This window comes from Helobdella robusta (genome assembly GCF_000326865.2).
Source record: "Helobdella robusta unplaced genomic scaffold HELROscaffold_35, whole genome shotgun sequence".
NCBI lineage: Eukaryota > Metazoa > Annelida > Clitellata > Rhynchobdellida > Glossiphoniidae > Helobdella > Helobdella robusta.
In genome coordinates, this window is record NW_008704704.1 from 1,197,977 (window position 1) to 1,216,129 (window position 18,153).

Consider the following 18,153-nt stretch of genomic DNA (forward strand, 5'->3'; position numbering starts at 1 on the left):
TATTTATATATTTTTTATGATGTGTATATATATATATATATATATATATATATATATATATATATATATATATATATATATATATATATATATATATATATATATATATATATATATATATATATATATATATTCTTGTTTTCATTAACAAGAGCTTCCGCTAGGCATACTATCAATGCTCCTGTTTCCACAAGATTTCGTTTTTGTTGAGTTTCTGTTGAGTTTCTGTTGATTTCTTTGAGTTGCACCAATTTAAGTTGATGTAGTTTTGTCATGTTTTTATACAAATTAACTTGTCGTTGAAAAAATAAAATTTTCATCAACGATACTCACTTATTTTCCACTGACACCAATGTTATAACTGGCCGGTCTACGACTAGTTCGTTTAATCGTAGTGGAACATAAAGACAATATAACTTCCAAATTATCGACTTACAAAACAAAAGTTAATTAATTAATTAATTAATTAATTAATTAATCACTAATCAACACTATTTAATTTTTGCCAATTTTTGGTTATTGTTGCCAAGCTCTTTTAAATGTTTAAGTTCAATAAAACCACAACGCTCATTATCTAGGACAAATGCAAAACGGTAATATATTCAAATTGGTTATGAAGTGTTCCTATCGCAATAAATGGCATAAGTCGATCTTATTACAGAGTCTATTAATTTGTTAATAAATGAAATCGGCCGTGAATTTTTAATTAGCGTCAAATTCAAAATATTGGAAAAGCATTCAAGTTATTTCAGTATTTCAAATGTTTTTAGAAAAATTAAACTGCTCATAAAATCTGCGTTCATACATGAATTCAAACGACAGGATATTAAACAGAACTTTGCGTGATCATTATATGGTATAATAATCTCGGGTAAAAGTCCGTGACATTTTTGGTGGCAGTGGTGGGATATATTGCCTCGGGTTAATCAGTGGATTCTGATTACCGGGGAATATCCAGTGACAACCAAGTAGTTCAGGGAGTAATTGCTGGTTGAAGTTTTACATCGACGGATTTTTGTCGGTATATTGGTGAATTCCGATTACCGACGGGAATTTTATATCAACATAGACGGCGCTTGGTTGGAGTTTGATATCAAATTATTATGGAAAAAGATATACCAGCAGAGATAAAAAAAAATGTCGACCGAACGGTTGATTAAGAAGATAATCAAGTTCGGAGTAGATGAAACGGAGGCACAATCGATGTCTAGGCAAGAATTAATCGATTGATATATTGCCAACGAACCTTTAGAAACAGAAGAAAATTCAAAAGAAAATACTTTAGAAGAGCATTAGTATCCTATCAAATTTGAGAAATGGAAATTTCTCAGCGAGTTGAAATTGAAGCAGCAAAAATTAAATTTACGAGAAAAAGAGATGGAGAGAAAAAATAAAGAAAACGAAAGAGAATGTAAATTACGAGAAAGGGAGATGGAGAGAAAGGCTAAAGAATTTAAATATCAAATGAAGATAAAGGAAGAAGAACTTGCGATAAGACAGAAAAGCTTTAACCTACAGAATGAACAAGAACGATCGCGGTTGAATAAGAGAGATTCAATGTTAAATCGCATTAAAACATTTAGCGACTCAATGAAAAATGTGATGGGAAAATTGCCACCGGAACCCGGCGAATTACCAAGTTTTTTTGAAAATTTAGAAAACCAATTCGACCAATTTGGTGTTGATGAAGATATAAAAGCCAAGTTACTTCAGCTGTGTCTACATGATAAGGCTAAATCTCTTATATCTCGGTTAACAGTTCAACAACTTAGTAACTATAACACATTGAAGGAATTTTTGCTGAACAAGTTCAAAGTGAGCCCAGTCAGGTTAAGAGAACAATTTTTTAACATCAGAAAATTACCTAATGAAACATACCAGCTCCTATTGTCAAAGTTGAAAAACACATGGATATATTATTTGAAAAGCAGGAATGTTGGAGAAAATTTTGATAGATTATTGAGTTTATTGATGGCTGATAGAATGAAGGAATTACTACCCAGAGGATGTTTAAATGTAGTAAATTTAGAAGTGCAACCTAAAATGGAAGGTCCTGAATGGATGATAAATATTGCACCTAGAGTAACAGTTTGGTTTGCAGTAGTGCTGGACCTGAACGAAAATTTGATCATAACACCAGATGTTGTAAACTTGCGGAAGGAAATAAAAAATTGTTCAGTACTTTCAAAGGAAGACGTTTTAGACACATCGAATGCAATAGGTTTAAACATTAATGCGGAAACGGAAATTAGAACTGATAAACTCGAAAAAGATGAAAACAATCACAACGTAGGCGAAGATTGCGAACGTGAGGTTTGTAGAAATGACTGTTATGATGGCGTTGATAAATATGAATATGGTCTTAGAAAAGTGAATGAATTTGATGAAGATACGCAACGCGAAGACGACAACAACGATGATGATAATTCTAGTAATAGTGTTAGATATAACCATAACATTAGTGTTGTTAGTGTTAGTTGCGATAGATTAACTGATGATATAAGTAATAACGATATTAATTCAAGCCAGAGTATATTAAAAAGAGTCGGAAATGTTGCTGTAACCAACGTTGACGATGATGATGATAACCAATGTCTAGATATAGAACATGTAGTTCGACCGACTGACAACGACGATGAAAAAGAGAGATCGGCAAGCTCCGAAGAATTATCAAAGGAACAATTAAACTGTCCGTCTTTGATCAAATGCTAGTCGTGGGCAAAGGAAGGTAGAAACATTTTTTTTTATCAAAGACAACATCTGGACATCAGGACAAATTGCTGGAACATAAAATAATTCAGTTGTGTCTGCCGGACAGTAGGATCTCAACAGTTTTGGAGATGGGACATGACGCGCCCTTTGCAGGCCATATGGCAGTTAAAAACACAAGGTATCGCATTAAACTCAATTTGTGGTTGCCGGAAATGGATAAAAAAATCAAGAAATATTGTCAGTCGTGTTCGATTTGTCAGTTGCGGGCACCAATCACAATAGCGCACAGGGTTCCTATCCATACCAAGAGATGAAGAATTGCCATTTACACATTTAATAATGGCATACCCATTAAGAACGTTAAAGGCCACAGCCATCTGCGATGCGTTGTTACAAGTATTTATGACATTCTCAGTACCTCGTGTGATTAGTTCGGATCGTGGAACTAATTTAACAAGTTCTATTACTCAGAAATTTTTAAAAAGATTTAGGTGTATCTCGCGCCTTAATTCACCCGGTCATCCCAAAGCAGCGGGTTTGGTTGAAAGATGCAACCAAACCCTCAAGACGATGATATTTAAACTTGCTCAACAAAATCCAAGAGATTGACATAAATTGTTACCATTTATTTTATGGAGCTTGAGAGAAGTACCCTCTTCAAATTGAAGATAGCAGAATCAATTTTCATCGATAAACGTAAACCAGCAATAAATATTCAACTAAATAATACCAATATTCTTCCAACAAAGAAACACATGATTAACTTTAATTCTAATTAAGTTGCAATCAAAGTCGCCGTAAAAACAAAGACACAAAGACGGAACAATACTATATAACTACACTGATGATGGCAGTTGATGCCGAAAAGAGCTTTTCTGTAGTAATAACGTTATTAATAATGTTTTGTCAAAAATGTAAAATATTAAAAGTTTTTTATTTAACCTTAATAAAACTTCATCAAGATGATAAAAGTCTCGCTAGAAAAATTGAGAAACTCAACTATAAGTTGAATAATGCCGAAAACGCAGTGATCTTTATAAATAATTGTGTGTGTATATATATATATATATATATATATATATATATATATATATGCAGTAATTTATGAAATCTACAGAATTTCTAGCGTTGGATTGTTTTTTATAACATTTCTCAATATTTCGAACTAACTTCATGTCGTCATTATTCATTTATCGATTGGACAAAAAAGAAGATAATAAAATTAACAAAGCGGCACAACACACAATATATATCATATCACCACGGTTTTCTCTGTACATCAGCGTGTGAAGTTTTAAATATCTTAACCTATTCTTTGTATTTTAATGAGGAACAATTCCTGACCAATTTGGTATCCCTTTTCTGTAGGGTAGAGTGGGGCAAGAAGCCACAGTTAAGTCTTTGATGAGTAACTACATCTAAAAAATGGAATATTTCTACAACATTAGTGATTATTTTACTAGATTGATATGTCCTTTATCTAATTTTACAAATTAAATTTTCAAACATAGGTTTCCTATGTTTCATAACACAAACCGTAGACCTCTATAAAATGGGCTTTTTGCCCCTATTAAAATAAGCCTTAAAATAGTTTCAAATCCGAAAATGTAAAAAAATTTTAACAGTTTTATTGTACATAAAATAAAAATTTATTCATGTTCATGCATCCTACTCTTTCTACATTTGAATTCAAGTTTTATTGCCTGTTTCCTATTGTCGTTTGTTATAGTTTACAGGTTTATACATGTTTAAATACTTTATTATTTTTTTGATATTTACGCTACACACTAGTTGAGGGCTACACTCTTTTGTGTCCTTTTCATATTTTTATTCATAACTATAAACATTGATGAACTGAAAAAAAGTTCACGGGGTATTAATTACATTTAGCTACAATTATTTGAATTTTTGTAGGTTAGTAATCATTTGGCCACCCTTAAGTCGTTGTTAGTTAATAAATTAATTTGCTATCTGAATTCCACATAAAATTTTTTTGCAAATAATACGTTTTATTTTGAAAAAAATGTTAAAATGTGGGAAGTCAATTAAGGTTTGACTAACAAAAATTCAAAAATAAAACGGTTTAAATTTATAGGTGCCCATATCAACAACGGATGCGCTTATGCAAATTTAAAACTTATTCATAAATTTTTTTGTATATCACAAGTAATTAATCAGTTTACAAAGTTTCCACTAGCGTTCTGAAGTCTAGCATGCTTAATTAAGTAGAAATAAAATTAGATTAATTTTTTTCACTTTTATCTAATCGACTCTTAGACTGTGCGCTAATTGATATTCATTGTTTACTAATTTATTAATATAAGTTGTTAATAAACATAACATTTTCCTCAATTGCAACTGAGCTCTTCAATTTCTATATAAATGAGCTAACGATTTTCAAGCTGTTAAAATTATTGCACGCTTTACATATAACGCTTTTTTGGTAGCGTTTACTATCATAGGTACTTAGACCCCTTAAATTAAAACATTACGGGTTCATGACAAATCATAACAAAACTCGAGTTCATGGCTTTAAAACAACTGAAATATAAACTTTGATGTCATAATCTATCGGTTTTGTGATGAAACGGTACAAGATAACACAAAACAAGATAAAACAGAAAATGGTAAAACAAAACAGTGATAAAAAAAGCTTTATCGCTTACTATTAAAAATAAATAAATAAAAGTGCTGTAAAATAAATAAATTCAAAAATAAATGTTCTGTTTCATTGCCACTCAGTTCTATCTTTGTTCTATTTTGTCTCTGTTCTTTTCATGTCCATGTGTTATCAACAAAATGCCCCAGTTAAGTATCCACGTGTTCATTATCTTTTGAGATAATCTGTCATTACCGTTGACCTCGTTTTATTATTCGAGTCATTCTTGTAACTGATTTCGATGGAAAGTAACTTTAGTGTTATTTGTTGGAAGCTGTTGCGCAAAATGAACCCAAGTTTCGCGATTAACCAAAGTTTGAAATACCGAGCATGAGCGCCATCAGTCCTTAATTTAAGGTGTTTAAGATATTGTCAAACATGGTTCTCATGTAATGTGCTGAAATTGTAAACAGATAGATTTTTAACAAAAATGTTTTAATATCTTTTTCTATGATATTTTCCATCTGAAATATTTTATAGCTCTTAAATTTAAAAAATAGGTGAAACAATTATGGGGATAAAGAAAAATTAGTTTTTTTTATTGTATATAATTATATTTTGAAATATTTGGATAAAAAAATTTAATACACTAAAATTGAGTAGGTACTGCCTAAAGCCCGTATACAAAGTTATTTTCATTTGAGCCCTAAATTGTCCAACTTTTTTTTTCTTCATACTACTAATGAAAAATGGGAGTAATTCATTTGAAAAATTATAGCCCAAAATTTGTAAAACAGAGAAGCACCCTGGAAACCGAAAGTTCAAGAATATAGGTACGTGAAAACCAAACAGTTTAACTGGGACTATATGATGGACTGGAATTTTTTTGCATTTGAATCAGATCAATGCAAAACATTTTCCGGCATCTTTGACGATATTACGTCATCACGTCAACCTAAAATTGTGAAACAATTCATGGTTTTTTGGAAAAAAATCAAAGACAACAAAAAAAAAGAGAAATGTAAAATTTACATTACGAGCAATTAATATATGAAAACCTTTAATTTAAGCAGTTACATAATAAGAATTTACATATCTTTTATAATAAAATTTGTGAAATTAACTATTTTAGGTAACCTATGAAATAAAACAAATTGGAGAGGACTACAAAAAGTTTACAATCAATTCAACCACTGGGACTATTAGAACTTCTGCCATGTTTGATCGAGAAATCAAAAAAGAGTATTACATCACAGTTGTGGCTCAAGATGGCGCACCATCCAGTCGAAGTAATCATCAGCCGCCTGGTACACCAAATCAAGGTGAGTATTTAAACAATTTTAAATAAAAAAATAAACATGGTGTTTAAGTTTATGAGTTTGATGATTAACAGGTGAAGCTGAACTTCAAATAAAAATAACAGATGTTAATGACAATTGTCCATTCTTTATCCATAGTCAATATGATGCACGTGTGTCTGAAAATGTTGATATTGGAACGGTTGTCATTGTGGTAACAGCTGAGGATAAAGATGAAGGTTAAGATAAGCGCTAGTTGTATGGCTGGAGGTTGGCAGGGTTGTTAATTTCTAAATCTCACTCTCGCCGATATTGTATTAATAAAACTTTATCAGCTGTGATATCAGCAATACTTAAATGCAGATTAATTAAAAATACATTTTGTCAACTATTAAAGTTGATTTAATTAAAAAAAATAAATTATAATATGATATAGCTATCATATCACCAATACTTTTTAAGTAATAAAAAATTGAAAAATTGATATTTTATACCAATACATTAAAATGTTAATTAGATACCTTTTTATTAGTGGGTATTTTATTTTTCAAAGTTCAGTGCATTTCCGTAGTAAACGGTTAATTCGTGAATCAAAATTAACAATTCCGTTTTTTAAATTTTGTTTTGTCCCTTTTATTCTAAAAAGTATTTTGATTGATTTTAAAAACAAACGTTAAAAAGCTGTTTAATAGTTCAATTAAAAATACAGTTTGTAATTTTTTAAAGTTTGTTTAATTATAAAAAAACCTTTTATATAATATAGTTATTATTAAAAGAAAGAGAATGTTTTTAATAATTTGGGAAATGAATTTAAAAAAAATTATGTTTCGCAGCAAGGTTAAGTGAACAGGAAACAGAAAAAATCAGCAAGATTTTTGTTTTTTTCAAACATTTTTTCACAATTTTATTGACAATGTTTGCACAATCATAATTTGCGATAATGAATATTGTTCTAATCGTTCAATGCAGTAGATTGAAATTGACTTCAACAAACTTACAATTTTTGCTTAATTAACTTTATTTGATGGCAATAAATTTGTGAAAAACTTGACATAAAATATTATTTGTTTTTATTTATTCTAATAAAATAAGGGGTTTTGTCTTTTTTTGCTTCCTAGCCTCAGGTTATAGATATTCATTTCAACTTGTTTCAAATTCAATAGTTCAAACAATTAGGCTAATCTTTACGCAGTAATTTACTGTTATATATTAACTACTGAAAGCATTATTATGGATAAAATATCTGTTTCCTTTTCAGGTAGCACCGCTTAAAAAATAAAAGAGTATTGATATTAGTAATGCCGACAATACTTTTATCATAGAAATGATTATCACATTAAAAAACCGGTATTGTTATTAGCGACACAGTATTGTTAACAACCCTGGATATTGACAAATTACACTGAATTATTTTTGCATGGATGATTTTAAAAATTAGTATATAGTCTCTTGATAAAATTGTCACTACTATATCTAGTTTCTCGAAGATAATTGATTCACAAATATGCCTGCTTTATCCCATTTTCACTTGGCAATTATTCTTTCAACTGGCACTCAGTCATAAAAATTTCAAGTTCAAAAATTTACGTTGTTAATAAATTGATCACTCTTTAGAATATTCTAGTAAGAAAATTTGAAAAGACAAACTTTAAATTGGTCAATGCAAACAAATAGGTAGAATTCATACAATGTTGTATAAAATCAAATATATGGCCTCCTTCCAACACACACGCACGCACGTACGCACACACACGTATACATATATTTTAAAATATTCTATAAATTCTACCGAATGTTTGGCGTTAATATGTTTGTAGTTCGTTTTTTCTCACTAAAGTTTTTTGGAGAACGTAATATACGAACTTATTTGCCCCTTTGACGGCTGTGCACATCAACATGACTTGTATATCGGGATTACTACTACCTCACTGATTAGAAGGCTTACGATGCATAAACAAAGTGGTGCTATCAAATGTCATTTGGACTCAACACATGCAATCACTATAAGTCGTGAAATCCTCGACAGCAACATCAAAGTAATATACCAGAACACCAACTACATGCATCTTAAAATTGCAGAAGCAGTCCTAATTGACATCAATAAACCAAAAAAAAATATACAACAAAAAATGACAACCTCACTCCCAACTCGGCGCTAAATCAACAATGAAAACAAAGAAGTAATAAAAACTAGCAATGTAAATACTTGCAAAGAAGAATATGATGCTATTGATGAAGAAAAGGAAACCAACGAAGATGGACCAGCCAATAAAGAAATTTGACACCTAATTTCCATCTAAGTTCATTTTCACAAAGTAAATATTTCCCTATATAAATCAACTTGCACTGATGATGATTCATTCGGAATCGAAATATGGCCTTCAGAAAATAAGTTTATTTTGAATTTTAATAAACTAAACGTTCTCCAAAAAACTTTAGTGAGTAAAAAATCGAAAAAACGAACTACAAAGTAATGAACGCCAAACATTCGAGAGAATTTATAAAATATTGTAAAAATTATGGTCTTTTACCAACATATATACACACACACACACACACACACACACACTCACAAACACACACACACACACATATATATATATATATATTATATATATTATAGATATATATTATATATATATATAATATATATTATATATATATATAATATATATCAAAGACTAAACCCATATATATATATATATATATATATATTCTGACTTCAAATAAGGTTGTTTTGAAAGTTGCCTTGACATTTTAAAAATCTTTCATGAGTTGCTTCCTATTTTGTTAATCGGTAAAACTCCAGTAGCAAGTTGTGGAATGCTTATTGCTTGACGTCTTTGTTCAATAAGCAAAGATTTTGCATTTTTTAAGAATATATGGATGGCTGTTGATGGGCATTATTTTCCACATTATTATCAATGGTTTTTTTGTGATATTTGTATTATTATTATTATTTTGAAAAAAACATGGGCGAAGATAAAATGTCCCTATGCCCGCAACACAAAATTAACAATAAAATTTTAACGCATAAACAATCAATCAACCAATCTTCGTTTAGCGTCCAGAAACCCAAGTACTCCCGAAGTAGGACGTTGTTTTTTTTGCCATCAATTTTTTTGCGCCAAATTAGACGATCAGTTGTATCCATTTCATTAAAATTTAGAACCTTCATGTCTTGCTCAATTGTTTGCGACCAGGACTTTTTTGGACGGCCTTTTGGACGTGTGTCAGGTACTTCAACATCTGCAAGAGAAGTTATGGCACTGTTTCCACTTCGTTTGACATGACCAAACCACCGCAGACGGTGTTGCCAGCATTCGTCCTTTATATCATCTAAACCAGCACGACGCAAGATTTCGGTAGATTTGATGTGGTCCTCCAAACTAATTCGTTGCATCCATCGGAGCATTTTCATGTCGGTTCGTTAAAGTTGTTGTTCCAGTTTGGTTGTCATTGACCATGTTTCTGCACCATATAACAACACCGGACGTATCACAGATTTATAAAACTTGATCGTAGTGGTAGTGGGATGTCACGCTGCATCAATATAGAGGCAAGGAGATGCCATTTATTTCAGGCTGCACGTATGCGTGCTCGAAAGGCAGCTTTAGCTGTTCTAGTACAATCTAGAACATCCCCTAAATATTGAAACGATGTGACTTTCTCTACCTTAATGGATTCAAAAACATTGCTATTTCAAATTTGTTGTTGTGAATTGATGCAAGCAGGACAAACAAAATTGGACACTTTAGATAAAGTACCAATTATTTTTGAACAACGTATGTGACACCACTAGACACAATTATTTTTGAACAACGTATGTGACACCACTAGTTACACTGCTGACACTTGATTGAATTGTTCCTACACCAGCTTTACAAACTGAACAGGGCCATCATCTAGTAGCTGTGGATTGGATGGGTTCACCAGTGATCATTGCTTTGGTTTTGCTGATGTTTACTTTGAATCCATGATCGGCGAGTCTGGTGTTCCAATTTTCAAACATCTGTGCTGCATTCTGCTCAGAAGTGGCTATTAAAACGATATACTCAGCATATATTAGATTCCAAATGTCACCAGTGCGTATCGGGCTTGTGATTTCTTCCATCACAGTTATAAATAACAGTGGACTGAGAATCGAGCTTTGGTGATCTCCAACGCCGGTATCAAATGCATCTGTGTTACCAACCGTTGTGCTGACGAGAGTCTTAGTATTCGTATACATTTCCATCACATGTCGAAGATATTCTGGAATTGAATTGTCGACGTAGACTCCACCTGATTGCTTCACGGGGAACTCGATCAAATGCTTTTTCAAGGTCTACAAAAATGTGCGATAGTTGTTGATGCTTTGCGATGTATTCCTCTTGCAGTTGACAAAGGATGTGAATTGCATCAATTGTTGATTTCCCCGCTAGGAAACTAAATTGATAATTTCCGATTGTGATGCACGACATTAATCTTCTCTCAACGAGTTTCTCGACAATTTTCAGGGAGTGTTCTAACAGACGTATACCCCGATATGATGAACAGTTCAATGGATCGCCTTTGCCTTTGTATAGCGGGACTGTAATGCTATAGTTCCATTCAGTCGGCATTGAGCAATTTCTCCAGATTTCACGGCAAAGTTGCAGTAATCTTTGGATAACTGCAGTACCAGATGCTTTGATAATGTCATTTGTGAGTCCAGAGGGCCCTGCTGCTTTTCCATCCTTCATAGTTTTCAGAGCTTCTGTAAGCTCCTCTACAGTGATGTCTGGAATCGGACCTTCGATGGTTGGAGCGTCAAAGTTGACATTGATGAGATTTGTTTAATTTAGCAGAGGGTTGAAGTATTCTCTCTACTGTAGCTTGATCTCATCTTGTTCAAAAACCATCTCATTTTTGTCGTTTTTGATACATGAGGCACCAACTATATCTTTTTTCGTACGCTTTGCTTGTTTTGCTATACAATACAAAGATTTCATTTGTTCACTTTTGCTTTTAGTGAGCCACTCTCTGCACTGATCTGTCCGAGCCAGTGCGACTTGACGTCTTGCATAGTTGTTCTTCTCACGGAAAATTTTATAGTCATCAACAGACTTTGATTTTTGCCATTGCTTGTATGCAGCCTTCTTTTCAGCTATTGCATTTTGTGCACTGTCATTCCACCACCAAGTGTCCCGTTCATACTGGCGTTTTGTACCAGTTTTCCCACAAACTGTAGTTGCAGCTTTTATCAAAACGGTTTTGTATGTACTGGCTTGCGATTGGTAGTCTAACTGTGTTGCGACAATCTGTTGAAATTTTTCTCGATGAATATTGCTTTTCAGTTTCCACGTTTTGATTCTCCGAGGCATTTGTTTGGACTTATGTTGTGACAGTTCGACAACCAGGTCTGCCACAAGGAGTCTATGTTGGGCGACACATGATTCGCCAGGTATAACTTTGACATTTTTCAATAGCCTTCGGTGTTGTTGTTTGACAGCGAAGAAATCAATATGCGTGGCTGATCGTCCACTTTTGTATGTTATGAGATGTTCCAACCTCTTTCTAAAATAAGTGTTCAATAAGCAAAACCCTTGACTTTCAACAAACTCAAGAATGCGGTTGCCATCTTTATTCCGTTCTCTATATCCAAAACCGCCATGTACGTTGTCAAAACCATGTTTTCTCTCCAACGTGGCCATTGAGATCATAAACAATGTACATGAATAAATGTTAATATGTTCTGTTTATACATAAAGTTTAAAAAAAAATAAACAAAAATATAAGAGAATAATTTCTATTATTAATTCAACTACCTATATTATATATATATATATGTATTGATACCTCCTCTTTATATTTCAATATTCGTCTAGCAAGTTATTCCTCAAAATTTGCTTTACATCAATTACTATAGATGAAATTATAAATTTAATATAAATAAATATCCCCCTATAAACCTCATCCATAAAATTTTTTGAATACAACCTATAGCCAGTAATTTGAAATTCACCTATATTATAGTTATTATTATTTAAATTCTTTGGATTAATTTCGAAAAAATATTAAAACATGTGCCTGCCTAGTCCCAGAGTTTACCAAACATCTTATTTCATTTATTTTATTACCAATAGTTTCAACATTTGATTAAATTACATCTAAACTACATATAAATTCATCAGCATCATCCCTATTTACATTTAAAATTGAACCTAAACCCTTTTTTTATTTTTACTATACGCATACTTTCTGGCAATCCCCTTACCCTGTAAATATATTCCCCCTGATCATATTTCTGTTCTTCTATTGTCTCAGTAACCTATTTTTTTCTCCTCCCTTTGTTTCCTAGATAGGTCATGAGCAAGTCTATGTTTCTCAAACCTTCACCTAAGAATTTAATTTTACCTAAATTATCCATAACATAGTTTTTTTGAGCCTATCATTAAATCTTACTAACAAAGGTCTAGTCTTATTATTCTTGCTATTGCCAATTAGCCTGTAGTATTTACCAATATCACCCTTGTTGACCTGTGAGTCTGACAAAACTGATAAAATTTCCATAATTATTTTCTTATCCTCGATATGTCTTGTTTCAATACTACTATTTTTTCCTCACTTAGTCCAAATATTATTATATTATTAGCTCTATCCTCAGCTTCCTATTTATTCCTTATTCTATCGTTTGTTTTTTCAAGATTCTTACATGCTGACTGAAATTCTTTGTTGACCCCCTCAACTTTTTTATTCAATTCTCTTCAACAATTTTTACACATGATTTTGGCATATCATTTTTTAATATACTACAGTTTCTGTTACCTCTTTTCAGGTACTTTTAGGTTTCCAAAAACATTATTGTTACCTTTATTAACTATCTTATCAACTTTATCCTCAAGTTTAGTCTGCCCCTCATTATTTTTACCCACATTATTAATTATTTTTTCAACCTCTTTAGCTTAACCTGGCCTTCACATAATATATCTAATTTATTTTCTAAATCCATTTGCTTTGACTTGAATTCATGAAAATCTAATTTTAAATTTTCTAGATTTTTTAAACAGTTATTACAAGTCCATATATAATGAGGATGCTCACTAATTTTCCTATGCACTTCCTCCTGAACATTCTCACACTTCCAATGATAAAATAACTTACATAAACATACACCACACCGTGGGTTTTCCAGTGAGCAAGTTCTGTTACATGAATAGCACGTACTAGACATTTTTTAAACCACAAATATATAAATCTGAATAAATTAATAATAAACCAAAATTAAATAAAAATAAGTAATGACTCGAGTGCAAAAAACAAACACAGAACAAACAAAAAATTCCAGATAGACAAAACTAGCAAAAATGGCCGGCGTGTATCCTCCATAAGCAGTACCAATTCTCAAGGCCTCTAACCAGGTGCACCTATGTTAGTGTATAATAAACCCAAAAATTAGTTAGAAAACACCAAAATAACACAAAACCCTTAGAAACAACAAATAACCGAGAATTCTATCAAAAGCTCAAAAAAACACACATAAAATATCAATTCAGACGTTATTTTCAACAAAATTACAGGTTGAATTAAATTACATATAACTCTTTAAATATCGACACCATAGAAATTATTATATTATAGAAATGTATTGTGGTTCTCGTTTATCGCTTTTGGTTTGACGTTTCTAAATAATTTGGTTGTTTGATTATATTCCAAGTATTGCACTAAAAATATATTTGATGATTTGTTGTTGTTGTTGCAACTGCTACTCTTTTCGTTTTTATCCTTAGTTGTTTGTTTTTTTCTTTGCATAAAAGGTTATTAAAGGTTATACTGTTATACAGATTAAAGATCTATCACACTCTTGTTATACTCAGAAAAATCAACAACATACAAACAAGCTATATGATAACGTGCTAAACGACGCATCACAAACAAAGCATTTTACAAACCCGAATCCTTTTTTTGTATTACATGCAAAAAAGGACCTGGCGCTTTTAAGGCGCATGACTTTTTTGTAAATAAAATTACTTCTCTAAGAACATCTAATTCTAATTTTTCTTTTCATATTTTTACTAAACTTACTACTGAATCTTTTTCTGTATTTACTCCAATAAATCTTTTAGAACTAACTAAAATTATTAATTCTATGTCGTCTACAACCTGTTCTCTAGATCTACTTCCTTCTAATTTACTTAAGGAATCTTCTTCAATATTTTATCCAATCATTCTGAAATTAGTTAATTTATCTCTTTCAACCTCTAAATTTCCTACTTCTTATAAGAATTCTATTGTTATTCCTATTCTTAAAAACTCATCCTTAGATCCTACCTCTTTATCTAATTATAGACCTGTAACTAATATTACTTTCATCTCTAAAATAATAGAAAAAGTAGTTTCTAATCAACTGTCATCCTATTTAAACTTTAACTCCTTGCTACCTGTATCTTAATCTGGTTTCAGACCTGCTCACAGTACTGAATTTTCTTTACTCAAAATACACAATGATATTCTTCTCTCTAGTGACAATAGTAATCTTACTCTTCTTCTTGCTCTTGACTTTTCCTCGGCTTTTGATACTGTTGACCATACTATTTTCTTGAGACTGCTGCATCTTTCTTTTTATATTACTGATTCTTGTCTATCTTGGTTTTCTTCTTATCTCTGTAATTGTTTTTCTTCTGTTGTTCTTAATAATTCTACTACTAACTCCTCTACTCTTACTTTCGGGGTACCTCAGGGTTCTATCCTTGGCCCTCTTCTATTTATACTCTATACTTCTGAACTACCTCGTATTATTAATAACTTTTCTTTCTCTTGTCAACTATATGCTGATGATTATTACATTTATACTTCTTTTTCTCCATCTAATCTCAACAGTGTTCTTCATAATTTATCTCTATGTCTTTCTTCAATTATCGCTTGATCTGACTCTATGTGTCTTAAACTTAATCTTTCTATGTTTGAATTAATTTGTTTTAATAAATCTAAACACTTTATTATTATTCATTCTATTATTTTACCTGATTCTAAAACTCTTGATGTCTCTCACAAGTTTCGTAGTCTAGGTTTTATCTTTGATTCTACTATGTCTCTCTCTTCTCAGATTAATAGTGTTGCTAGAAGCTCTTACTTTCATCTACGTAGAATAAAAAAACTTTTGCCTTTTCTTGATGATCCTACTCTTCTCCTTCTTGTTACTTCGTTAGTCTTATCTAGGATTAATTATTGTAACTCGCTCTACTATGGTCTTCCTGACTCTATACTCTATCCTTTAAGTGAAGCTTTTAACTCTGCTCCTCGTCTAGTTGCTCGTGCCCCTTTCTTTTCTCATATAACTTGTTCTCTTGCACTGGTTACCTATAAAATATAGAATAATTTTTAAAATTTGCACGTTCATGTATAAGTCTCAATCTAAATTATTTTCTAAGTATTTATCAGATATATTAATTGAACCTAAACGCCCCGGTTTACAATCGTCTTCTTCTTCTCGCTTTTTCTTAACTCGTGTTAAACACTCTTTTGCCAAATCTGCTTTTGCTTTTTCTGGTCCTTTTCTCTGGAACTCTCTACCTACTTCTCTGACTACTTCTCCATCACTTGCGAAGTTCAGAGCGGATCTCAAAACCCATCTGTTTTCAAAATTCATTGTGGAGCGCTGTTGAACATCACGGAAATAGCGCTTTATAAGCTAATTGATTGATTGATTGATTAATTGATGATTGATTGATTGATTGGTTGGTTGGTTGGTTGGTTGGTTGGTTGATTGATTGATTGATTGATTGGTTGGTTGGTTGGTTGGTTGATTGATTAATTGATGATTGATTGATTGATTGATTGGTTGGTTGGTTGGTTGGTTGATTGATTGATTGATTGATTGGTTGGTTGATTGATTGATTGATTGATTGATTGATTGATTGATTGATTGATTGATTGATTGATTGATTGATTGATTGATTGATTGATTGATTGATTGATTGATTGATTGATTGATTGATTGATTGATTGATTGATTGATTGATTGATTGATTTTCACCGTTTATAAAAATTTCTTTTTAAGTCATTGGCGATTAGGAAGTTATAAAATAATTCTTTGATGTTTTTTGCTTTTATCTTCAATGTCAAGGAAGTTAACAGATGAAGCAATAGTCTACTTTTCTAGGTTCTTCCGTTTAGACAAAAACTTTATTTGAGGCCTTTGTTTAACCAAGGTCTTGAATTCCATATTATTGCTTTCTACAAAAATATCGAGAATAGCGAATTTTAATTTTGACTTGTTGAATATTTTGTCAAAAAAGTTTCAGCTGTGTTAAAAATCGTTTCCTCTGGATGTCCTACATAAAAATTTGCAAACAGTAGTCATTCGACGTTGTTTATTGGCTCAATATTTTTTTGGCGTCGAGTGACAAGCATGTTATGGAATGGTAATTGAAAATATTTTTATATGGAAAACTCCGTTGTGTTAAAATGAATAAAAAGTAATACTTATTTATTTACAATAATTAACTACTTAATAATAAATTAAAGTGACATCAATGATTTAAGGAAATAAATTACTGACAGTAAAAATACATGCATAAGTGTAAATTGTTATACTGATTATTAATATATGGTTTTGTTTTGTCATTATTCTTTATAATGCAACTCTGTCAAACGCAGAAATGCATACATGATATTCTATATTTATAATTAAACTTTTGTGCCACAAAGGCTGTACACTATCCACACCACACGACGCACATACACATTATGTATGCACACGCAAGCACCGCATCATACGGTATGATGGACTTTGAGTTTCGGACAGGCAGTATTCGAACCATGCCATCGCGTAATACTGACTGAGCTAACTCGGTGACTAATGACTAATAAATGAATTTCATGTGTTTTAAACAATAGTTCCAAGGAACCCGAAACATATATAGACTGTCAGAAATGCAATTATTGATGAAAATCACAGCATGTTCGGCGTTAGTTAACTTCAAATTTAATGATAGAACAAAAAAGCTTTTTTTGGTATTCCTATACCATCTTATCTGGGCACATACACAACATATCAATTTGAACACGAAAGATGGTATAGGAATACCGAAAAAAGCTTTTTTGTTCTATCATACATAAAATAAACAAAAATTTTGGTTTTGAACAAAAGAAACTTGAAAATGATTTACGATCAGCCGTTAGAAAATTCGAAAAGTTAAATTCCTTGTACATATTATTGTTTTATTAATAATATGAAATACAGTTAAGTAAGGAAAGTTTAAAAAGGATGCATGCAAACATGCAAGTGGGTAGTAACTTATGTAGATTTTTGGATTACTTCATCTATGTTTACATACACAAGTCCAAATGCACACAAACAAACATTATTTGTAGACACAGATATATGTTTATATGTATATATATATATATATATACACATATATATATAAACTATATACACATATATATATATATACATGTGTGTATACATATATATATATATATATATATATATATATATGTGTGTGTGTGTGTGTGTGTGTGTGTGTGTGTGTGTGTGTGTGTGTGTGTGTGTGTGTGTGTGAGTGTGTGTTTATATTC

At 31.4% G+C, this 18,153-nt stretch overlaps 1 protein-coding gene across 1 annotated transcript in view; it reads left to right on the forward strand.

Moving 5' to 3' along the window:
- Positions 1 to 18,153, forward strand: part of HELRODRAFT_83154 (hypothetical protein) — a gene marked incomplete at both ends in the record, with an annotated part of 68,952 nt that overhangs the window by 11,752 nt on the left and 39,047 nt on the right. Inside the window, 2 exons of the mRNA XM_009023236.1 lie at positions 4,088 to 4,120; positions 6,472 to 6,618. Of these exons, the coding sequence (XP_009021484.1) occupies positions 4,088 to 4,120; positions 6,472 to 6,618 (180 nt within the window). The remainder of the gene's footprint in view (positions 1 to 4,087; positions 4,121 to 6,471; positions 6,619 to 18,153) is intronic.